This window comes from Harpegnathos saltator, unplaced genomic scaffold (assembly GCF_003227715.2).
Source record: "Harpegnathos saltator strain DR-91 unplaced genomic scaffold, Hsal_v8.6 scaffold425, whole genome shotgun sequence".
Lineage (NCBI taxonomy): Eukaryota > Metazoa > Arthropoda > Insecta > Hymenoptera > Formicidae > Harpegnathos > Harpegnathos saltator.
Window position 1 is genome coordinate 768875 of NW_020230234.1, and position 18985 is coordinate 787859.

Genomic DNA, 18985 nt, shown 5'->3' on the forward strand with positions numbered 1-18985 from the left:
TGTTTGTCCCGAAAAATGAGAGAGGGAGAGAGAGAGAGAGAGAGAGAGAGAGAGAGAGAGAGAGAGAGACTATCGGGCGTTAATGGATTATAAAGAGAATGAAAAAGCTGTTAACACGGTAATAAAATCTTACACCGCAATATATCAATTTCGTTTTTGTAGCTTAACGCGATTGTTTAGGAAGCGTTAACGAACAATTTTCTATTTTTTCCTTTTTTTTTTTTTTTTACGTACAAAACATTTTTTTATCGCGGATTTTATTATTTTTGTAATGTACACGCGCATAGAAATTTTTCCTTTGAGCTCTCTCGCGGTATTTAATTTCTGCAAATACATTACAATCTTTTTGGCATGTTGCGCCACCGCTGTTATTTAATGCCATAACAAGCGTGTTATTTCATAACTCATGTTATAAACGTCGCTCTCCCACTCTCCACTCTCTCTCTCTCTCTCTCTCTCTCTCTCTTTTTCCCTCTGCGCTGATATCGGGCGTTTCGAGGGCAAATTTTCCCCACGGAGTGTATCACAATGGATGTAAAACGCGGGAATGCGTTTCGCTCATAGAAAATGGGCTGAAAAGGCGTTCAATTTTTGGGGAAACGCATTGGGGAGACGCGTTTCCCCAAAACATACATTTTAAGAGAGGCGGTAAGACGAGTCGAGATCCGCAAGTGCGGATTCCAATCGGACTTTAAGCGTCTTCGATCGAGCATCGTTCCTCTGCGTCACGGCCTTGCAATTCTCGGCGTCTCTTAAATCCGTCTCGTTGACGTGGGCGCGAAAATTAAAGTTCCATCCGAGCGAAATCTACTCGAAATTAAACTGCAGACCTTCGTCCGACCGCTTCAACCGTGGCGGCTGAAAGCTCCGGAGAAAACCCGCGCTCACTTTCACTCGCTCTCGCAAGCGAGGGAACATCGATGGCCAGGTGTGTTTCGGTCAAGACGCGGCGCTTCCGCCGCGCGAAATAATTAGGACGCGTGCGCTTGTGCAAAACTCCTTCGACCTACTTCCGGCTCGCCGCTGCTTACGCAAGTCACGTACGCGCGCGTATATAAATATACATGTGCGGCCCTTTAATTCTCCGTACGTTCGACATCCATACGTACGCCTTTTCGCCACGAATCGGCACAATATCGGATTTGTTTCTGCCTGACAATTTGTCAACGGGTCTCACACGAAGGCGCATTCCAGTCACGGTTCACACGAGTAGTCTCACGAATGCGCGTGAGATTTTTAGAACAACGAGAAATCCTTCGTCCTACGACGTCTCCGAGGAGACGTCTCTTCTTTCTCCCTCTCTCTCTCTCTCTCTCTCCCTCTCTCCCTCTCTTTCTTCTTCATCAGTCTCTCTTTCTCGCTCGCTCCGTCTTTCTCTCTCTCTCTCTCTCTCTCTCTCTCTCTCTCTCTCTCTCTCTCTCTCTCTCTCTCGTTTCCTCCTTCGCGAGAATTACGAAATCCCCTAACACGTCGCGCATAATGCACGCCGTTGCATCCGGGATGATGCGGATACGGATACGTGGGTATATGTGTGCATGCGTGTGTTTCACGTTTCGTCGCAGCCGCGCATGCGCGCGCGCGCGCGCGTGATCGAGTTTACTCGCTCGTGCTCGCTCGCTCGCTCGCTCGGACGCGCGTAGCGTCGGCTCGCTGAAATTTAATTTGTCTCGACGTAAAACTGGTTCCGTCTCCATTTTCCACGTCGTTCTTGAAACACACGCTCTTCCATCCCGGCGACAAAAGCCGCAAAACCCGAAAAAAAAAAATTGCGGAGGATGAGAAACGAAATCAAAGATAAATCGGGGTGAGGCTGCCGGTCTCCGAAATAAATCCAGTCCGGCTCGACCGAGAGAGAGAGAGAGAGAGAGAGAGAGAGAGTTGACGATGAATCGTCGGAAATCAATAATTAATCGGTAGTCAAATCTGTATCGAGATGAGGGAGCGGTTTACATCGACGAGCGGGTGCGTTCCCGGCGTCTCGAAAAGATGAAAAATCCAATTTGCCCGCGAAATTAAATTAATCGGCCTATATCGGCAAAGTTAAAATTAATTAGCGAAGATTGAATGCGGAAGTGCTTTCTTTTTTCTCTCGACGCTATTTCCTGAAATAACACATTTTTGCCTCTGTCGGGTCGACAAAAGAGAAATTCAGCGGAATTTTTGAGTCGACCAGATTTATCCGCCAGCGGAGAGTAATCGCCGTCGTCGTTTATGATCTTTCGTTAACTTCCGTTACTGGCTGTCATTTGTATCTTTTTTTTTTCAGCGCAGAGGGCGGACGATTTACCGTCGAAGAAGGCGAAAAATATTTCATCGGGTCTCTTGTGCTCTCGATGGAATAATTTCGTTTATCACGCCTCTCTGCTTTTTTTCTCCCCTCCCGTAGGGGCGGCAATATAGACTGACATGTTTAACATGTTCGGTACACTCGCTTCGCTCGCGCGCATACGACTTTGTGTCTTATAACGGTGACTTATTAATCACGCGCACAATGCCAGGGCATTCGTAACGACGTAAACCCTGAATCATTAAGCGCGGCCGATCGATCGGCGCTCGCCTAAGCTCATATATCTTGGGCCTGAGCGTATCGCTTTGTTCCCAGCCAAATATTTAAATATTTCACCACATCGCCGTTAAATAAAACAGCTTATTGTTACCGCCGCGTCGCTCTTCCCGCGCGCACACCTTGAGCAAGCCGAGTGAGTTTCTTCGGCGAGATACGTGATACTTGAGGAGTGATACGGACATTTTACTTATTAGTAACGTCAACAAGCAGCGCCATGCATTACGTATTTAAGTGCGGCGATGCATCTCGAAGTGACATGAACGCGTCACGTACTTGATCCCTTTTTTCCTCCTCGAAGAAGAAGGAGAAGAAGAAGAAGAAGAAGAAAAGAAATAATTTTCGAAAGAGAGACGAGGGAAAGTTACTTTTGGAAGGTGACGCGTTACGCAAGAGGTAACGAATCTTTGTAATTTCCTCGCTTTTGTCGCCAAATGTCTTGAGGATCTTTCTCTTCGGGATTCGCTCTTGAGGAGAAAAGACGTTTCCTTATTTTAAATTTAGATCGACGGAGATTTTTAACGACGGTAACAGGTCTTCATCTTCCGTTGCAGGCTGTCATTTTCGTTGGCGAGTCGAAACTTTTATTTTTTTCCTCGAATGAATCTCTCTCTCTCTCTCTCTCTCGCTCGTTCGCTCTCGATGAAATTTAAAATCGACGTTATTCGGCGGACGATACCAGATCGGCCCTCCGTGACATCACGCGGATTACGGCGAATTTTCTATATTTTTATAACCTCGTGCGGTAATGAACGGTGCGTAGTGAACGGGCCGTCCATGGAATATGTGATCAAACTGCCGGATCGGACATTTTGACGTACGCCTTCGCACGAAGAATGCTCGAATAACACGAAATTGTACACACAAAAATATTCACGCAAGTGTGCAGCGCGCTTCCGTTAACCCTTTGTCCCATGTTTTTTTCTAATGAATATAATTTGGTGAAACTTGTTACTCGGGGGTTTTTAGAGTCGCTGAATACAAATCTGGTGTGAAAAATACGAAATTCAAAATGGCGGATCCATACGGCGGACGAAATTTTCAGAATCAGCCGAATTCGCTTGAAATTTGTTATTTAAGGTTTTTCGAGATTGCTGATTACAAATTCGTTATCGAAAATTCGAAATGCCAGAACCGTGACGGATATATACGGCAAGATTTGGTCGACACCGGTTAGATTGCCCGTTTCTCAAGCGCAGTCAGTTTGTTTCATTTCTATAATCATGTTCGCCATATGAGATTCGTTAGTTTGAATTTTGTATTTTTCACACCGGATTCACATCCAGCGACTTCAAAAACCCCCGAATAACAAGTTTCAAGCGAATTCGACTAATTTTTAAAATTCTGCCCGTCATATTGGCTCTACCATTTGGAATTTTATGTTTTTAACATCGGATTTGTATTCAGCGACTCCAAACACTCCCAGATAATAATTTCGAAATATACGTTATTATAATACTTAAAATCTCATGTAAACGAATTTATTCTCTAAAACCGACAGTTTTGTTCATATGCTTGTTAATAACAAATTACTTATTTGAAATGACTCTAAGAATTGATGTATTAATTAAAGAAACACTTTAGAAGTCCAACAACACCATATGCTAAAAAAAATATGCGAAAAGTTTAAATTATTGGAAAAACAGCTTGGATGATAGGTGACACTCTGGGAGGACCACCTGTGCAGCGAAAGGTTAACGCGACGCTATGAAAATACGGTAACACCCGGGGCGCACGCCCAATAAACTACTGGTGCTAATTTATCTTCACGACGAGATCACGCTTGACCGGCTCGAGCATTCGCTCGACGAGAAAAAGGAGGGGGACGATCGTCGTCCTTATTTCTGAGGGAAGAACGTGGAGTGGAAAAGAGCGCGGAGATAAAATTATCACTGTACCGGAGAAAAAGAGAGAGAGAGAGAGAGAGAGAGAAAGAGAGAAAGAGAGCATATCGATATATTAGTGAAGTATCGATACGTTTTCCCGTATCACTGCGCTCGGCATGGGTCCCTCTATATCCCCGAGATCTTGCTGCATACGCTTGATCGAAGGACGCATCCAAGGATATGCATCCCCGGATGCATTCTCGCGGAGGCTAATGTACGAACATTCGTGCATTCCTCCTCCATTTTATTTATTCGTATACTTTTATTTCCGAGATAAAGTCCTCCCTCTTGCTTTTCGTCCAACGGCATCTTCCTTCCAGGAGATTTCCGTCTTATTGTGTCGCCTCGCGTCTCCCTGATAAGAGAGACACTCGTGAAAGCGCGGCATCGAAGCGAGCGGGAAAACGCCGGCGCTTCTGTATGAGAGATTCCATTAAAAAAAATACACGCACGCGTTAACGGAAAGATAATAATAATAATAATAATAAAATTGACGGGACAGAACGGCCGGGGCCGGATCTGATAAGACCGACGTGCAGATGTAAAGGCGAGCGGCGGGGAAATTGCGTAAAGATAAAAATTAAGAGCAAAGAGCCGAGAAGGCCCTTGAGATAGATGGAAGATAACGTCGGTGTTCTGATCGGTCACTTGCACGAGCGAGTGTTGCGCCGCGCGATCGTTATCACGTATTTGCGCGGTCCAAAGTCCAAAGCGCAGCGCTGCTTTCGACGTTTCACACAGCCTTGTCGACTCCGCGTGCGCATTTAGCTCCTACAAGGACCAAAGGAATTTATGACAATCAATAGAAAATAATACAAGTACAAAGGCCACATAAAGTCACGTAAAAGATAAGAATACGTAAAGACACACAATATATGATATGTATAGTACATCGAAGATATAAAAGAGACTCTATGATTTTAAAGCGGCGCGTAAACGTCCGTCGATCGTGCGACTCCTCGATCGAGATTTCCCTTTCTCCCGCGGGATCCTGCGGCGGACATTTCTCCGCGTTACCGTATCATCGTATCTGCGTCGATAACGTTCCGATTTGAAAAGAGAAACTGAACACGCGCGTCAGCATTCCCGGGTAGATCAGACCGCTCCGCGCACGAGATGGCGTGGCGAGACGACGCGAGTCCCGCGGCCGATCGCGGACATCGGCAGATCGGACTCACCCCTCGAGATTTCACCCTCATCGATATTACGGCTAGCGCGAAAAGTTTACACGCTCTCGCGCGCCACCGCTCCCTCGTCCTCGTCGCCAAGGCGGAATTTACATCGAATCAAACAGTTTCCGCGCCGCGTGCCATGTATATTAAACAATAGTAATAATATGCAACAGGAAACCCGAGCGGTCCGTTGTGGGAATTCAGTGCCGCAAAGGAGAATGGCTTGCGGGGGAGGGTAAATTGGAGTGAGGTGGTTTCCGTTTGTTTAACCTTGCCGGATTAATTTTGGCCGTTGTCGATGGAGCAACGCTCTCTCTCGCTCTCTCTCTCTCTCTCTCTCTCTCTCGCTCTCTCTCTCTCTCTCTCTCTCTCTCTCTCTCTCTCTCTCTCCTCTTTCTGTCTCCCTTCCTCTCCCCCTGCCCCTCTTTTTTCGCTCGCGAAGATGCGCGTCGATATTCGCGGCCTTGATTTATGCCGAAATCGGCGCCGTTTATTATCAACCGCCTCCCCCTGCCACCGCCTCCCGCGCGGCCGTTGCCCCCTCTGCCTTTCTCTCCGCCTGCTCGAACGGACCGTTCCTGTACACGGCTGCTGTTGGATGTGTGCATGCGTGAAATTGGAAACGCAGACAAGCGTCCATGCAAATTTAACCCGTCCGTCTGTCCGTCCCGTACGTACATACGTCTGTTCGCCATTCGACTCCGCCGCCGCTGCCGACAAAGAAGGAACTTCCGTATCCCACCCGTCCCGTTCATATCCTCGTCCCCTTCGCCCCGCGTGCCATCCCTTATCCTACAAGCACCTAGTCAGCGAGCTACCTGCGGTAGCCTGTGAGAGTCTCGCTGACGGGTTCTCCGGGGGATGGAAGCTTCGTAGGGGAAGTTCGATGTGAGATGTTTCGGGAAATACGTTGGGTATACTTAGCAGATGAGAGAAGGCCCGTGAAGGTGAGACGGGGACGGGGAGAATGACGTTATACCTCATGCGATGTATGTATCGCGCGAAAAGTGCGCGGAACATTAAGTCGGGTCTCGGTGTCGACTTTGGTGTTTTTATCTGGTTTATTGCCGCGTCTTCGCCTCTTCGAGTTTGCCTCTTGTCCCGCTTGGGCTTCTTCATCATTGCCTGCATCATCTGTCTTTCGCTCGCCGCTGCTTCTCTGGTATCTTCTTTTTCTCTCCCCCTCCTCCTCCTCCTCCTTTTTTTTATTAATTTTTGACGTCGCGTCTTGCGTCGTTTTGCTCCCCCCTCCCCTCCCCCCGCGTTTCCTCCGCCGTCAGACGCGGGGACTCCGGGAACGTCGATGTATCCCAGATGCGAAATACTTCGGGGAAATATTCCGTATATACTTAGGAGATGAGAAACGGTGGAGAGGGCCCGGGAATCATGTTATTCGCGCACGTCGAGATGCATGAAACACTCGCCAGGCTGAATTGAACTCGACGAATAAGCCCCGCTCGAGTGTCTCTTGTGTTTATTTGATACTTAGCGATAGATTTACAGCTCGGCGATACGCTGCGCTGTTTTTTCTTCTCGATTTTCGCCCCGTTCCCCCTCCCCCTCCCCCCGTGCAGGATCGAAGCTCGATATACCGATTACGTTAGTACCGCAACGTGCATGGTACATAGGAGACTCATATAGATTCGCCTAAAGCACAATATCCTACGGTGCAGCACAAAGCGCCGTATTGCAGCCCACTGTCAATTGCTGAATGTGAGCAAAGTCGCGTAATGGATGCAAATCTTGCTCTCGGTAACAGCGCTTAATTAATTCCGATGATGTAATTGTTGCTTACGTAGCCTCAAATTGCTCGGGCTCCTCCTCTCGCTCGTTGCTCATCGCGGCCCGAACTCGGCGCGACAAAAAGAACCCTCCGAGGCCGGAAGTTCGACGGCCGAAGAAGTAATTCGTTAATTTCAATGTCCGCGAAAAAGTAAGCGATTGTCGGGCTGATTGGTCCTCGCGACTTTTTCGAAGGCTAAACGCGTTTCTGAGGGATCACTTTATTCTTGTTTTGTGTTTCGATATTGGAAACTTTTTCGCGAGGTTTCTCGCCGTTCCGTTAGAATTTTATCTTGCATTATATATTTATATTGTGTTATATTATATCTATCTTGTATCTATCTTGTCGTTACATTCACAGTTTTCCTTATCTATGAAATTAATAATTATTATTTATAACCAACTCGCGTGGCGATCTTCCGCCGAAGAAACATTATTGCGACCATGTCAGGCAGCTCGTTTTCTCTACAACGGATAATTATCTTTTTCTTTGTTTGCTAGACTCGCGGTAATTATCGGCTTCATCGTGTGAAAGTATTACGGTATCGCAATTACGTTCGATTGGCTCTAAATAACTAATCCCATTATGTAAAGCTATGCGAATTATTATTCCAGATGAGTACCTTTAGTAAACGTGGCAGTTTGGTTTGCTCGCCAGGTATATATAGAGTGCGCGTTCTAGACTCAATTAAGTTCTGATCAATTCACCAACAAAAGTGGAACGAGCTGTATCCACTTTAATCCCTTTACGCTTCGATCTTTATAACTAGTTTCGTTATTGTTACGCGCAACATCGCCGGCATACCAAGGGGATTGCGCCTTCCTTTCTCTCGTTATTCCGCGAGACGCGTTACATCGTGAGCTTCATGTCATTGTATTCGCGCGCCCGAGTTTTAAGGCTGCGCGTGCAAAAAGTTTCATCCGTTGCACATATTGCTATTCGCGCGTTTCGATCTGTAACTTATTCGCCATTCGCTGCACTCTTATCACGCCGCTTGCGCTAATCTGCAGATAAAACTTTTTCCGTTGTCTACTGATTAAATTATGCAATCTGTATTTTTCGCGCTGAGTTAAAACACACATGGAGCTTTCTTATGATTTTGTATTTTCTGGTATTCTTCAAGTTTCGAAGAAATTTCTCTCTGTCGTAGATACGGATAAAATGGCTTATGCAATCAAGAATGTAAAGGCTAGTTTTAAATTCCTTGCAGTACCTGATTTTTGTGACATGTCTCTGTTGAGTGTCCACTAAAATAAAAATGAATGTTATCACAGTCTTCGTCATGTTTTGTACTTGGTCGGAAAAAGTCGATTCAAGTAAGATAAAAACAGTCTCTGTTCTTCCGTGTATTTTGTATTTTCGGCTATTTTTGAAGTTTCGGAGAAATTTCTTTCTGTCGTAGATACGGATAAAATGATTTATGCAATCAAGAATGTAAAGGCTAGTTTTTAATTCCTTGCAGTACCTGATTTTTGTGACATGTCTCTGTTGAGTGTCCACTAAAATAAAAATGAATGTTATCACAGTCTTCGTCATGTTTTGTACTTGGTCGGAAAAAGTCGATTCAAGTAAGATAAAAACAGTCTCTGTTCTTCCATGTATTTTGTATTTTCGGCTATTTTTGAAGTTTCGGAGAAATTTCTTTCTGTCGTAGATACGGATAAAATGATTTATGCAATCAAGAATGTAAAGGCTAGTTTTTAATTCCTTGCAGTACCTGATTTTTGTGACATGTCTCTGTTGAGTGTCCACTAAAATAAAAATGAATGTTATCACAGTCTTCGTCATGTTTTGTACTTGGTCGGAAAAAGTCGATTCAAGTAAGATAAAAACAGTCTCTGTTCTTCCATGTATTTTGTATTTTCGGCTATTTTTGAAGTTTCGGAGAAATTTCTTTCTGTCGTAGATACGGATAAAATGATTTATGCAATCAAGAATGTAAAGGCTAGTTTTTAATTCCTTGCAGTACCTGATTTTTGTGACATGTCTCTGTTGAGTGTCCACTAAAATAAAAATGAATGTTATCACAGTCTTCGTCATGTTTTTACTTGGTCGGAAAAAGTCGATTCAAGTAAGATAAAAACAGTCTCTGTTCTTCCATGTATTTTGTATTTTCGGCTATTTTTGAAGTTTCGGAGAAATTTCTTTCTGTCGTAGATACGGATAAAATGATTTATGCAATCAAGAATGTAAAGGCTAGTTTTTAATTCCTTGCAGTACCTGATTTTTGTGACATGTCTCTGTTGAGTGTCCACTAAAATAAAAATGAATGTTATCACAGTCTTCGTCATGTTTTGTACTTGGTCGGAAAAAGTCGATTCAAGTAAGATAAAAACAGTCTCTCTTCTTCCATGTATTTTGTGGAAGCTGGCTTCGCGAAGAGCAATATTTTTCCACGGACATTAATTCGGCAGATTAATAACCGATGCTTATATATCACTTTCGAGTGTAATTTTCCGGAACTGTTAGCGTTCCGATCGTAATTTCGATCGGCGGGGGTGGCCGGTGCGCGCGTATATTTTCTCTCTTGCGTATGTAGAAAACGCTAAACGAATCTGGCGCGCATCCGTTGCGATGTTTGTCCCGGCTGATACGCCAGCGATTAGGCTTTTCGCCGCGCTTAATCGCTTTGGCCGTGCCGAATATTCGATACTAATTAATTAGCCACTGTCACTGACCATTAGCGCATTCGTCATTTACAAACCTGCCCTGTTTACCTTGCCCTCGTCGTCCGCGTGTCGTATTGTTTTGGAAGCTGGTTTCGTAAACGGCAGTATTTTTACTCGGACATTAATTCGGCAAACTGATAAGCGATACTCTTCCCTCCCCTCCCTCTGTCCCCCCCTCCTGCACCTTCCGAGCGATTATACTAACATGCTTGCATGTGGTATTCATTCCGAAAGAAAAATAGACTGAGTGCTCCGCAGGAGACTGTGAAGACTGTAAAAAGAGATGTACTGCTATCTCTCAATCTTCCCTTCGGATCTTTTGAGAAGGCGCAATCGATATACCGGACGAGTCAGTCAAAGAATTGAAGAGTTACAGACTTATACCTCGAAAACGAAGCATTCTAGAGAAAAATATATATAAGACAAAAGTTGTGTGGTTTCAAAGGGGACATGAGACAACTGTATCATTTTGTTGACAGATGACGCCACTTTCGAGATATTCACTGATCATTACTTTTCTCAAATGGAAACTCCACTTTTTTATTACATCATCTCTTTCTACCAATTAATTTGAACATCTGAAGCATTCTTTTTCTTGCCTAATATTGTTTCAGATATTTAAGGAAAACTGGCTGACATTTTCAATGTTCAACTTACGATATCTCGCTGTTTGTCGGAAAAAAAGTAGTACTAGACTTTTTTTACTGTACCTGGTCCCAAGAATATATTATCACAACAGCGCCCTGACTTTTGTTAATTTGATGATTTTGAAATTTCCGAAGATAAGTTAATAAGCCTGTAAGTCTTTAGCTGATGATGAAGTCGCTATTCATAATCCGACCTCAGGTTTAAGATTGCCTCGAAGACATAGCAGAATCGGGTCACTGGTCACGGAGTTGGTGATTCGTTTGAAGATATGCTCAGGACGATTTTAAATGTATAAACTCGGACTATCCATATATTTATAGAGACGTAGACTCCGTCTTCTTCTAAGGGAGGTTTAATCAGGGGAAAATTGAACGATAGTTATATTCTGCTCTTGGTATTTATAGTCCGATCTTATAATTAAAATCACGCTGTAAGTTCACTCTCAAGCGTAGCCTGAAATTTCCAATAAAACGATCTCCGCAGCATCTGAAAATGAAGTTAGGGCCACTTCAGATATAAGACCGGGACAACGAGAACATGGAGAAAAACGCCGGGGAATCGATCAAAGACAATTGATTTATCCTTGAATCCCAAGGAGGATAATCGTCTGTGGCTGGTCAATTTGCACACTGCTCACGTTTCTTTCACATGCTCCCCACTCGACGACCGGCCATAAACAGACCTTGTTCTGAGCGCGCAGCTCGGGACGTTGAACGCGCGCCTTTCCATGACAATTCCGAGCCTCGATTTTCTCACGCGCGCCTCAACGTCGTGACGGTGCTTCCGCTTGAGAATTAGAGTGACGTATTAAAGTAGAAAGATGCCAGAAGCGCCGATGCGCGACTTAGCAAGGCCGATGCAGCAAAAGTAGTGCATCAGCCACAGGTGCCTTAACGACGCGTGAAAGCAGCGCCTCTTTCCCCGCTTCCCTTCTCTTCCGTCTGTTTCTCACTCTCTCTCTGTTTCTCTCTCCCTCCCCCCCTTCTCTTTCTCTCTCTCCCTCTCCAGCTCTTCCTTTCTCTCTTACTCACCACCGCATCTCCTCCTCCTCTTGCCTCCTCCGGCGCCGCCACATTCTCCCCTCCTCCCCGCCCTCCGCCCACCTTGCCCTCCTCCCATTTTCTAACGCAGATATTAAAATCAATACGGTATGCGTTTGACTGGTACACCGTATGTACCGCCATTACCGCATGCACCGGCCGCGTATGTACGATCCGCTGCCTCCGCTCCCCACAGTCATCCCGCGCCATACCCATCCTTCGTGCAATCCTCTTCGTCCCCCCTGCCGTTCCAGCCGCCCCCTTCGCCGCGGCCGCCCACCCTTGCGGATGCACGCGAGAACTGCAGCTGCAGCTGTAGCGCCTTGCAGCCGACGTGGTCGAGAGGCTGAGCCGAGGTGTGAACTGTTAAAGGAGAGATGAAGGGCTGGCTAGCACCGAGGATTTGATGTCGCGCGGGCCAGAGGGCGGGGGGGGGGTGACTTCGGAAAATGACGGAGCCTGCGCGAGATGACGGATGATCTAATCAGCGCGCGGCTTCCGACTTCCTCTTTCTTTCTTCCCTCCTTTCTTCCTGCCTGCAGAATCCCGGAATCGGGGGGAGGGGAGGCGCTTTTTTTAGCTCCTTGTCACCGCCTAATTCGAGCGCGCGAATTCGCCCTTTGAATCGCACCGGCTCGTCGGATTTTTAAACTCGGGCCGACCGTGCGCAGACTAGCCGAGTTGGTCGCATCTTCGGCAAGGTGTCGTCGCGTTGCGGCTCTTTTATTCTCCGGGATGACGAAATTCAAGAGATTATATATATCTGTCTCTCTCTCGCGCGCGCGCGCGCGCGCGAGCACCGAGAGGTCGTATTTCCGCGCTCGCGGCGACTCGAAGCGTTTTAATCGTTTGATTCTCGCTGCCGTCGCGTCGCCCCGGCCGCCACGTGAGTCTAGGTAGGCGAAGTATTAAGGGAGGGCGCAAAGATGGGATATAATTTCATACTGAGTTAATCAGACGCTCAGGGAGCCTCCGGGGAGACGCGCAATGTCACCGAGGGCCGGCGAGGGAGCGTCCGGAACGGCGGCGACGGCGGCGGAGGCGGGGGAGGGATCGTAACCTCGCGACATCAAATACTGCCCAAGACGTGCCGATGTCATGTAACAGCTGCTACTAATCGCCTGTTTAACTCAGCTAATTAGCGGCTTAATTACACGCCGATCGTGACGCCGATAGCTCAACAATGCGATTACGCGATCACGGAGGCGTGCGCTTTACCGTGTCTCGGCGAGCGCGCCGGAAAAATTTGCCCGATACTTGCCCTGACCTGGGCCGGGGGGAGGGGGGGGCGCGAGAGCGGTAGCCGAGGGGGGAAGGCAGGAGGGAGTCTCGCCTGATTATGCGCCGAATTCACGCGGGCGTTTAGGAGCGGATCTAGCAGCTTGTTCTCACTCTGCCGCGCCGTAGAGATTGATTAACTTTCGAGCGACCGCGTCGTTGATTAATTAACGTTCCATCTCCGCGGGACGGCGTCGCCGGCCGGCCGGGAGATCCGCCGCCTCCTGCGACGATATCCTCGACGATATTTATTCGAATCGTCGCTGGGCGATTCTTCTGCCTCCCCCCGATCGTTACTCTCTTCTTCTCCTTCGCGCTATTATTACCGCGGCGATTATTACCGCGCGCTGTAATTCTCTCATGCTGAGGAGAGATTCGTCTCTTCGGCGACTCGATGCTCGTTCGAATTATCGTCTCATAAAATTCTCCTCTCCTGTGGCCGAGACTGTTAACCGTCTTTCTTGCATCGTTCTGCACTCAATTGTCTTTCTGCTTGTACTTTTGATCCAACATTGCGATACGTATAATTTCGTGCCTCAAATATTAACTGTCAGCTACGATTGCCAAACTTTGTTACCGCGGAATCGCTATCGCGATTTGTACCTCGTAATGTTATTCCAGATAATTCAAATTCATGTATATGCTTCTTTCTTTGTGACATCCAAAAAGAAAGTAATTTCAGAACAAGCGAAATCATCTAAATTTTAGAGGATTTTACTCTTATACAATATATAGATATACTTCTGGCTCCAGTTCTACAATAAGTAGGCACAAATGAAATAAAATCATCATAACAAATAAATTTAGAATCAGTCTTGTTATAAACTTTATATAGCTACAAAGATGTCCATCATAACCATAATCGTAAAGAATATATTATTCAACTTCTTATTCAACTTCTAGATTATAAATTGTATTTGACCACGTATGAGTAAATTATCTTCGTTATATGTTACAGCAACACACATGCCTTTTTTTAAAAAGCGTTTCAAATATTCTGACTTATGAGCATATGATTATTTTTTCATTCATGTCTCGAGGTAGAGCATGACTGAAACAAAAAGAGCCGACGTTCAAGTCAACATATTCCTCTTCATGTAAGAGGAAAATTAATTGATAAGAGGAATCTCTCCTTTTGAGATGAGAGGAAAACCGTTAGAATAATATCTAATAAATTTTAGATGAATGTTTCACTTTGATCGCTTTATCGAAAGAGGAATCCTTTTTGTCTGCAAAAGACTTCGCTTAGAATATGAGATTATGGGAAAAATCATTTTGCAAATAGAATACTTTTTTTTTTTCTGGTAAAGAGTTCTTAAATGGTACTCGCTTGGGCTGTAACATATATGCTTCTCTCTCTCTCTCTCTCTCTCTCCCCTGTTCCTTTCTATTCGCCACTTGCAATCGCGTTACCGGCGATTATCATGCGAGGACTATAATTGCCACTCGCTCTCGAGATGTCGCGTGACAATAATAAAATCGGAACGCGCGCAGCGCCGCAAATGGCCGAAAAGATAGCGAATTAATAATCCCGGTCGCCGCGGCAAGGGTTAAGGGCGTCGTATAAGTTCATGATGTCGCGAACGGGCGCGCATTTCGCTGACACCTCGTAAAACTGTAAACACGTTGCCGGCATTGGTTTTATCGCGCATTCGGACCCGGGGATTCACGAGCCGCCATTTAGTCGGAATATTATTTCGTCAGGCCGCTTCCGGATGTGAACGAGCGAGCGGGCGAGCGGACGAACGAGCGAGCGTTGAAATTACTCGCGCTAGCGCACGGCGCAATTAACGAGCAGGATTTACGTCGGGCGGCGAGTACTTGGAAGCGAAACGTTTTACGACTGTTAACACAAAGAATTGGGCAGAGATTAAACGACCTAACGTAAATGAAAGAAGGGTAACTCTTATTATCGTGCGCGCGTCCGCGCTGCGAAACGACACAACGACGATCGAGAACGCCTTCCACTCATCGCTTTTCTTTTCTCTCTCTCTCTCTCTCTCTCTCTCTCTATTTTACTGATAATTATATTACTTATCTCTCTCTCTCTCTCTCTCTCTCTCTCTCTCTCTCTCTCTCTCTATTTTACTGATAATTATATTACTTACCTCTGTCTCTCCCTCTCTCTCTCTCTCTCATCTACTTTTCACCTTGACCTGATAATTAACGTAGCGACGCGTCGTCGCGACGTGTGAGCTTCGACCTGCGACGGGGATGGCATTTAATCGCGCGTCGTCCTTGCTCTTGATTTCCAGAATCGAGACTCGCGGCCAATCGATCGATCGATCGGGTACCGAGAGTGTGCGTGTGGATCGTGCATGTCCGAAGTCGGCGATTCGCAGGTAAGTCGATTTATCGGCGATCGCGTTATGTTTCTGCCTGTTTTCCGGCGGGCCAATAATTGCTCGTACAATTGCGACTCGCAATTAATCACAGCACGGGCGCATAATCTAATACAGAAATTGCACGTGCAACGTATCGCGGTAATATACCGGCAATTGATTGCGCGGAACGGAACATGCTCCAATTCGCATGACTGTACATGCAAAGTGTTCGGTGTAAATTTGAATTCGTCAGTATACACCGGAGCGCGCGATAATCCTTTGAGTGTCGGCGACGCATATTTCCGCGTCTTCGCGAGGCAGGAAAAAAAAGGGCGACCCCTCCGCGATTTAAAGTTGCGGAGGTAACTCGATGCTTTTCCAGTTGAAAACCAATGAAAAAGACGACTTCACTAGCAGCTAGAATTCCAACGAAAATCGAGTGAATAAAAATAAATTATATTCTTCGGTTAATATCGGGCGGAGTGTACTCGAGCGGAATTCCAATCGAATACGATCGATTGCAGATGTACAGTGTTCGGTATTAAAAAAAAATCACGCAGTCGCGATAAACGATAACTTTCCTCTGAACTTTCGTATCAGAATCCTCGACTCGAATCGAGCTGTGGAATACGCTATTGAAACATCGCACGATCGTTCTTCGAGACAATCTACGTATGCGTATGCGCTTAATAGAAGAATTTATCGGCGCGCGCCAGCTTCTTTCACACAGGTGACGATGAGAAAGATGTGACAACGGGGGGATTGAAGCGCCGTTAAGCGGTTTTCTGATAGTTAATAATGAATTTGGGCGGTTCTTTGTGATTTTTCAGTGATCAGCTTTAATGGACGGAAATAATCCGGTATAATTAAGATCGCGTCGGGGCTTAATTCAGTAACAGTTGCGCGGAAGGCTTTATCTCGCTATTTTTCTTTTGTATAATGAAACGTCAATCGAGTGTTGCAGACGTTATTAGTATAAAACACAGGGGGTTGGATCGGCGGATGAGAAACGAAAGGGGATGGTTTCGGTGCCTTGTTAACTCGTGATTACTGCTCGTCAATTTTAATTACAAGCTTTTAACGGCGATGAACCGGTGCGATTTCTTGGCGGACAACTTTCCGCAGAGAGAGAGAGAGAGAGAGAGAGAGAGAGATATAAAGAGAGATGCGACACATCTCGTGGATTATTTAGGAGCTCCTGATTTCGCTGAATCGCAAATCGAGCGTCATCGCTCGCGAACAGGACCGTTAATTAGTCCGCGGCAAAAGCGATGACGAATTAAAGTATAAATAATCAATCGGATGCGCGACGGGATAAATAATTGACGACGCGATTATATACTTTCGCGGCGCGCTGTATAAAGTTTCATCCGGCGATTTGTCAAATGTAAATTTATTTAATCGTCCGTCGAATTTTCGGAATTCGTTTGCTATGGAATTATTGAAGTTTATCGGATATGCGAATGTGCGCGCGACGCGGCACCAATCGGAATATTAAGGGGCACGCTTACTGTAGACGCGGCAAATGAATAATAATAAATATACAGGGTGTCCCGGAATTGGCGACGAGCGAAACGTCGATTTTTCTAGCGCGAGTCGAGGCGCTAATTGTTTTCAATCTATAAACCATTAAATAAAGAGCCTCTCATTCACTCCTCTCTCTCTCTCCCTCCCCCCACCACCTCGTTCTCTCTCATAATTAAATGTCAACTGGTCTTTTATCATCTTGCTGAATATTCAATCGAATGAAAAGTATGAAGGACTTTCGAGAGCTTGAAACTTCTTTACATCAGCGAAGTTTTCTTTTTAATGTTATTTTCTGGTTAATATCGCTACACTTCTGCGATCTTTCTTTCTTTTTATGTTTTTCCGTTTTCTTCTTCTTCTTCTTTTTTTAGCGCCTACCTTCCGGGAATTTGGATACGTTGGCTTTTTAGCAACATTTCGATGCTCGTCAATCTTTTGACGAATAAACGATTTCGCCGTAATCATGCTGAATTACCGTACGTGGGACTTGATATTGCGCTTCCGGGGTTGCCGCCCTCTCTCCTCCCGACTTTCCCCGTCCATCCTGTGTATAGCGATTTGTCGCAGCCAAACGCAATTGTACCCTCATTTCTTCGGTAATTGCAAAATCGGGCGAAACTCCCTAAAGCGAACCTGACAAGGGGTGAAAAAGGGAGAAAATGAGAGAGAGAGAGAGAGAGAGAGAGAGAGAGAGGGAGAGAGAAAGAGAGAAAGGGAAGAGCGTCTCGTCGATTATCTCGCCGTAATTTAGCCGAATCCAATTTTCCGTGCAACAGCGAGCGGGAAAAAGACGAGCATCTTCCTCACAATTCGACGTGTGCTCGAGTATGTTACGCTTTGTGTCGCTCTCGCACGCGCACGGTCTCGCGCGCCAGAAGTAGCGGCCGATTTTATTTCTGTTTGATAGGATCGTTAATCCCGCGGAGGCAAATATTTATGCGTTTTTCGTTCCGCGTATAGCGTGCCGCGCTTGCAATTGAAAGTTGAAAAAAATTTAGGCTCTTTGGAAATTTCGCGATATTGACGCGATAAATCTAAATGTATCTGATAGCACGGTTTCTCTCTCATATTCGCATGTTGCCGTATTTAAAAAAACAGGAAATATCGTTGTTTGTGAAAGTTGTCAAAGCTTTTAGGCGCCGCGAAAGGCTGATGGAAAAACATTTTTAAAATTTGCAGTTTTGGAAATTTGGAAAAAGGGGGAACACAAGAGAGAGAGAGAGAGAGAGAGAGAGAGTGCACGTATGCATACGCATACGCGATATATGCAGGCAGACACACATGCACACACACACACACACACACACACACACACACACACACACACATGTATACATGCCGGAAAAGTATCCAACGGTTATAAAACGCCAAATTAGAAATCGATTTTTCCGCAACGCGACACGACAGCATCTACAGCGATACGAATCGCTCTCTCAGAAAGCAAAGTTCGTCGTAACAATAGCCGAAAGCTCATCACCCCTGCTTTCCAGTCTCATCGAGCGAAAGCCATTTATATCCGTGTCCTGATAATTTCGCGATTGTCCGCGCCGTCACACTCTGCCAGAATCGTCTCTCTCTCTCTCTCTCTCTCTCTCTCTCTCTCTCTCTCTCTCTCTCTCTCTCTCTCTCTTTCGTTCTCTCGCGAGCGAGTGAGCGAGTGGATGCTGCGGATCCGACGATAAATAAACGGAATCCGAAGCAGCGGGGATAATAATCAAGGATCAGCGGCTGTCCTTGCGCGGCGCGTGCGTGCGCGAGTAAGTTCGCGCGCTCGTATTAAATTTGACAGCGCGGCGGCGAGGGAAAAAATGTCCCGGCCGCTAATGCACTCGTTAAGGCGCTCGCGCGAACCAGCGCGATTTATTAGGAGCGAATGATCGATCGATCGCGCGAACGAACGAGCGAGCGAGCGAGCGAGCGAGGCTTGGCGGTCGCGTCGCTCGCTCCGACGAGCGAGCGGCGTTTTATCGATCGATCGCGGCCAAGCGGCGGGAGATTTACGCGTGCATGCCAGCCGTGCCTCCAACGAACATATGTCATGTTATTTACGAGCCGGGCATTACTCTCTGCCCGATTTACTATATTTTATGTTACG

At 46.0% G+C, this 18985-nt stretch overlaps 1 protein-coding gene across 2 annotated transcripts in view; it reads left to right on the forward strand.

Annotated features, from left to right (window-relative positions):
- The window catches only part of LOC105184251 (uncharacterized), a 255175-nt gene that overhangs the window by 35436 nt on the left and 200754 nt on the right, over window positions 1–18985 (forward strand). The window contains exon 2 of one of the 2 annotated variants that reach the window (XM_011142934.2): window positions 15295–15381. The exons of the other annotated variant lie outside the window; for it this stretch is intronic. Coding sequence (XP_011141236.1) covers window positions 15358–15381 — 24 coding nt within the window. The 5' untranslated portion in view covers window positions 15295–15357. The remainder of the gene's footprint in view (window positions 1–15294; window positions 15382–18985) is intronic. 2 annotated transcript variants of the gene reach the window in all.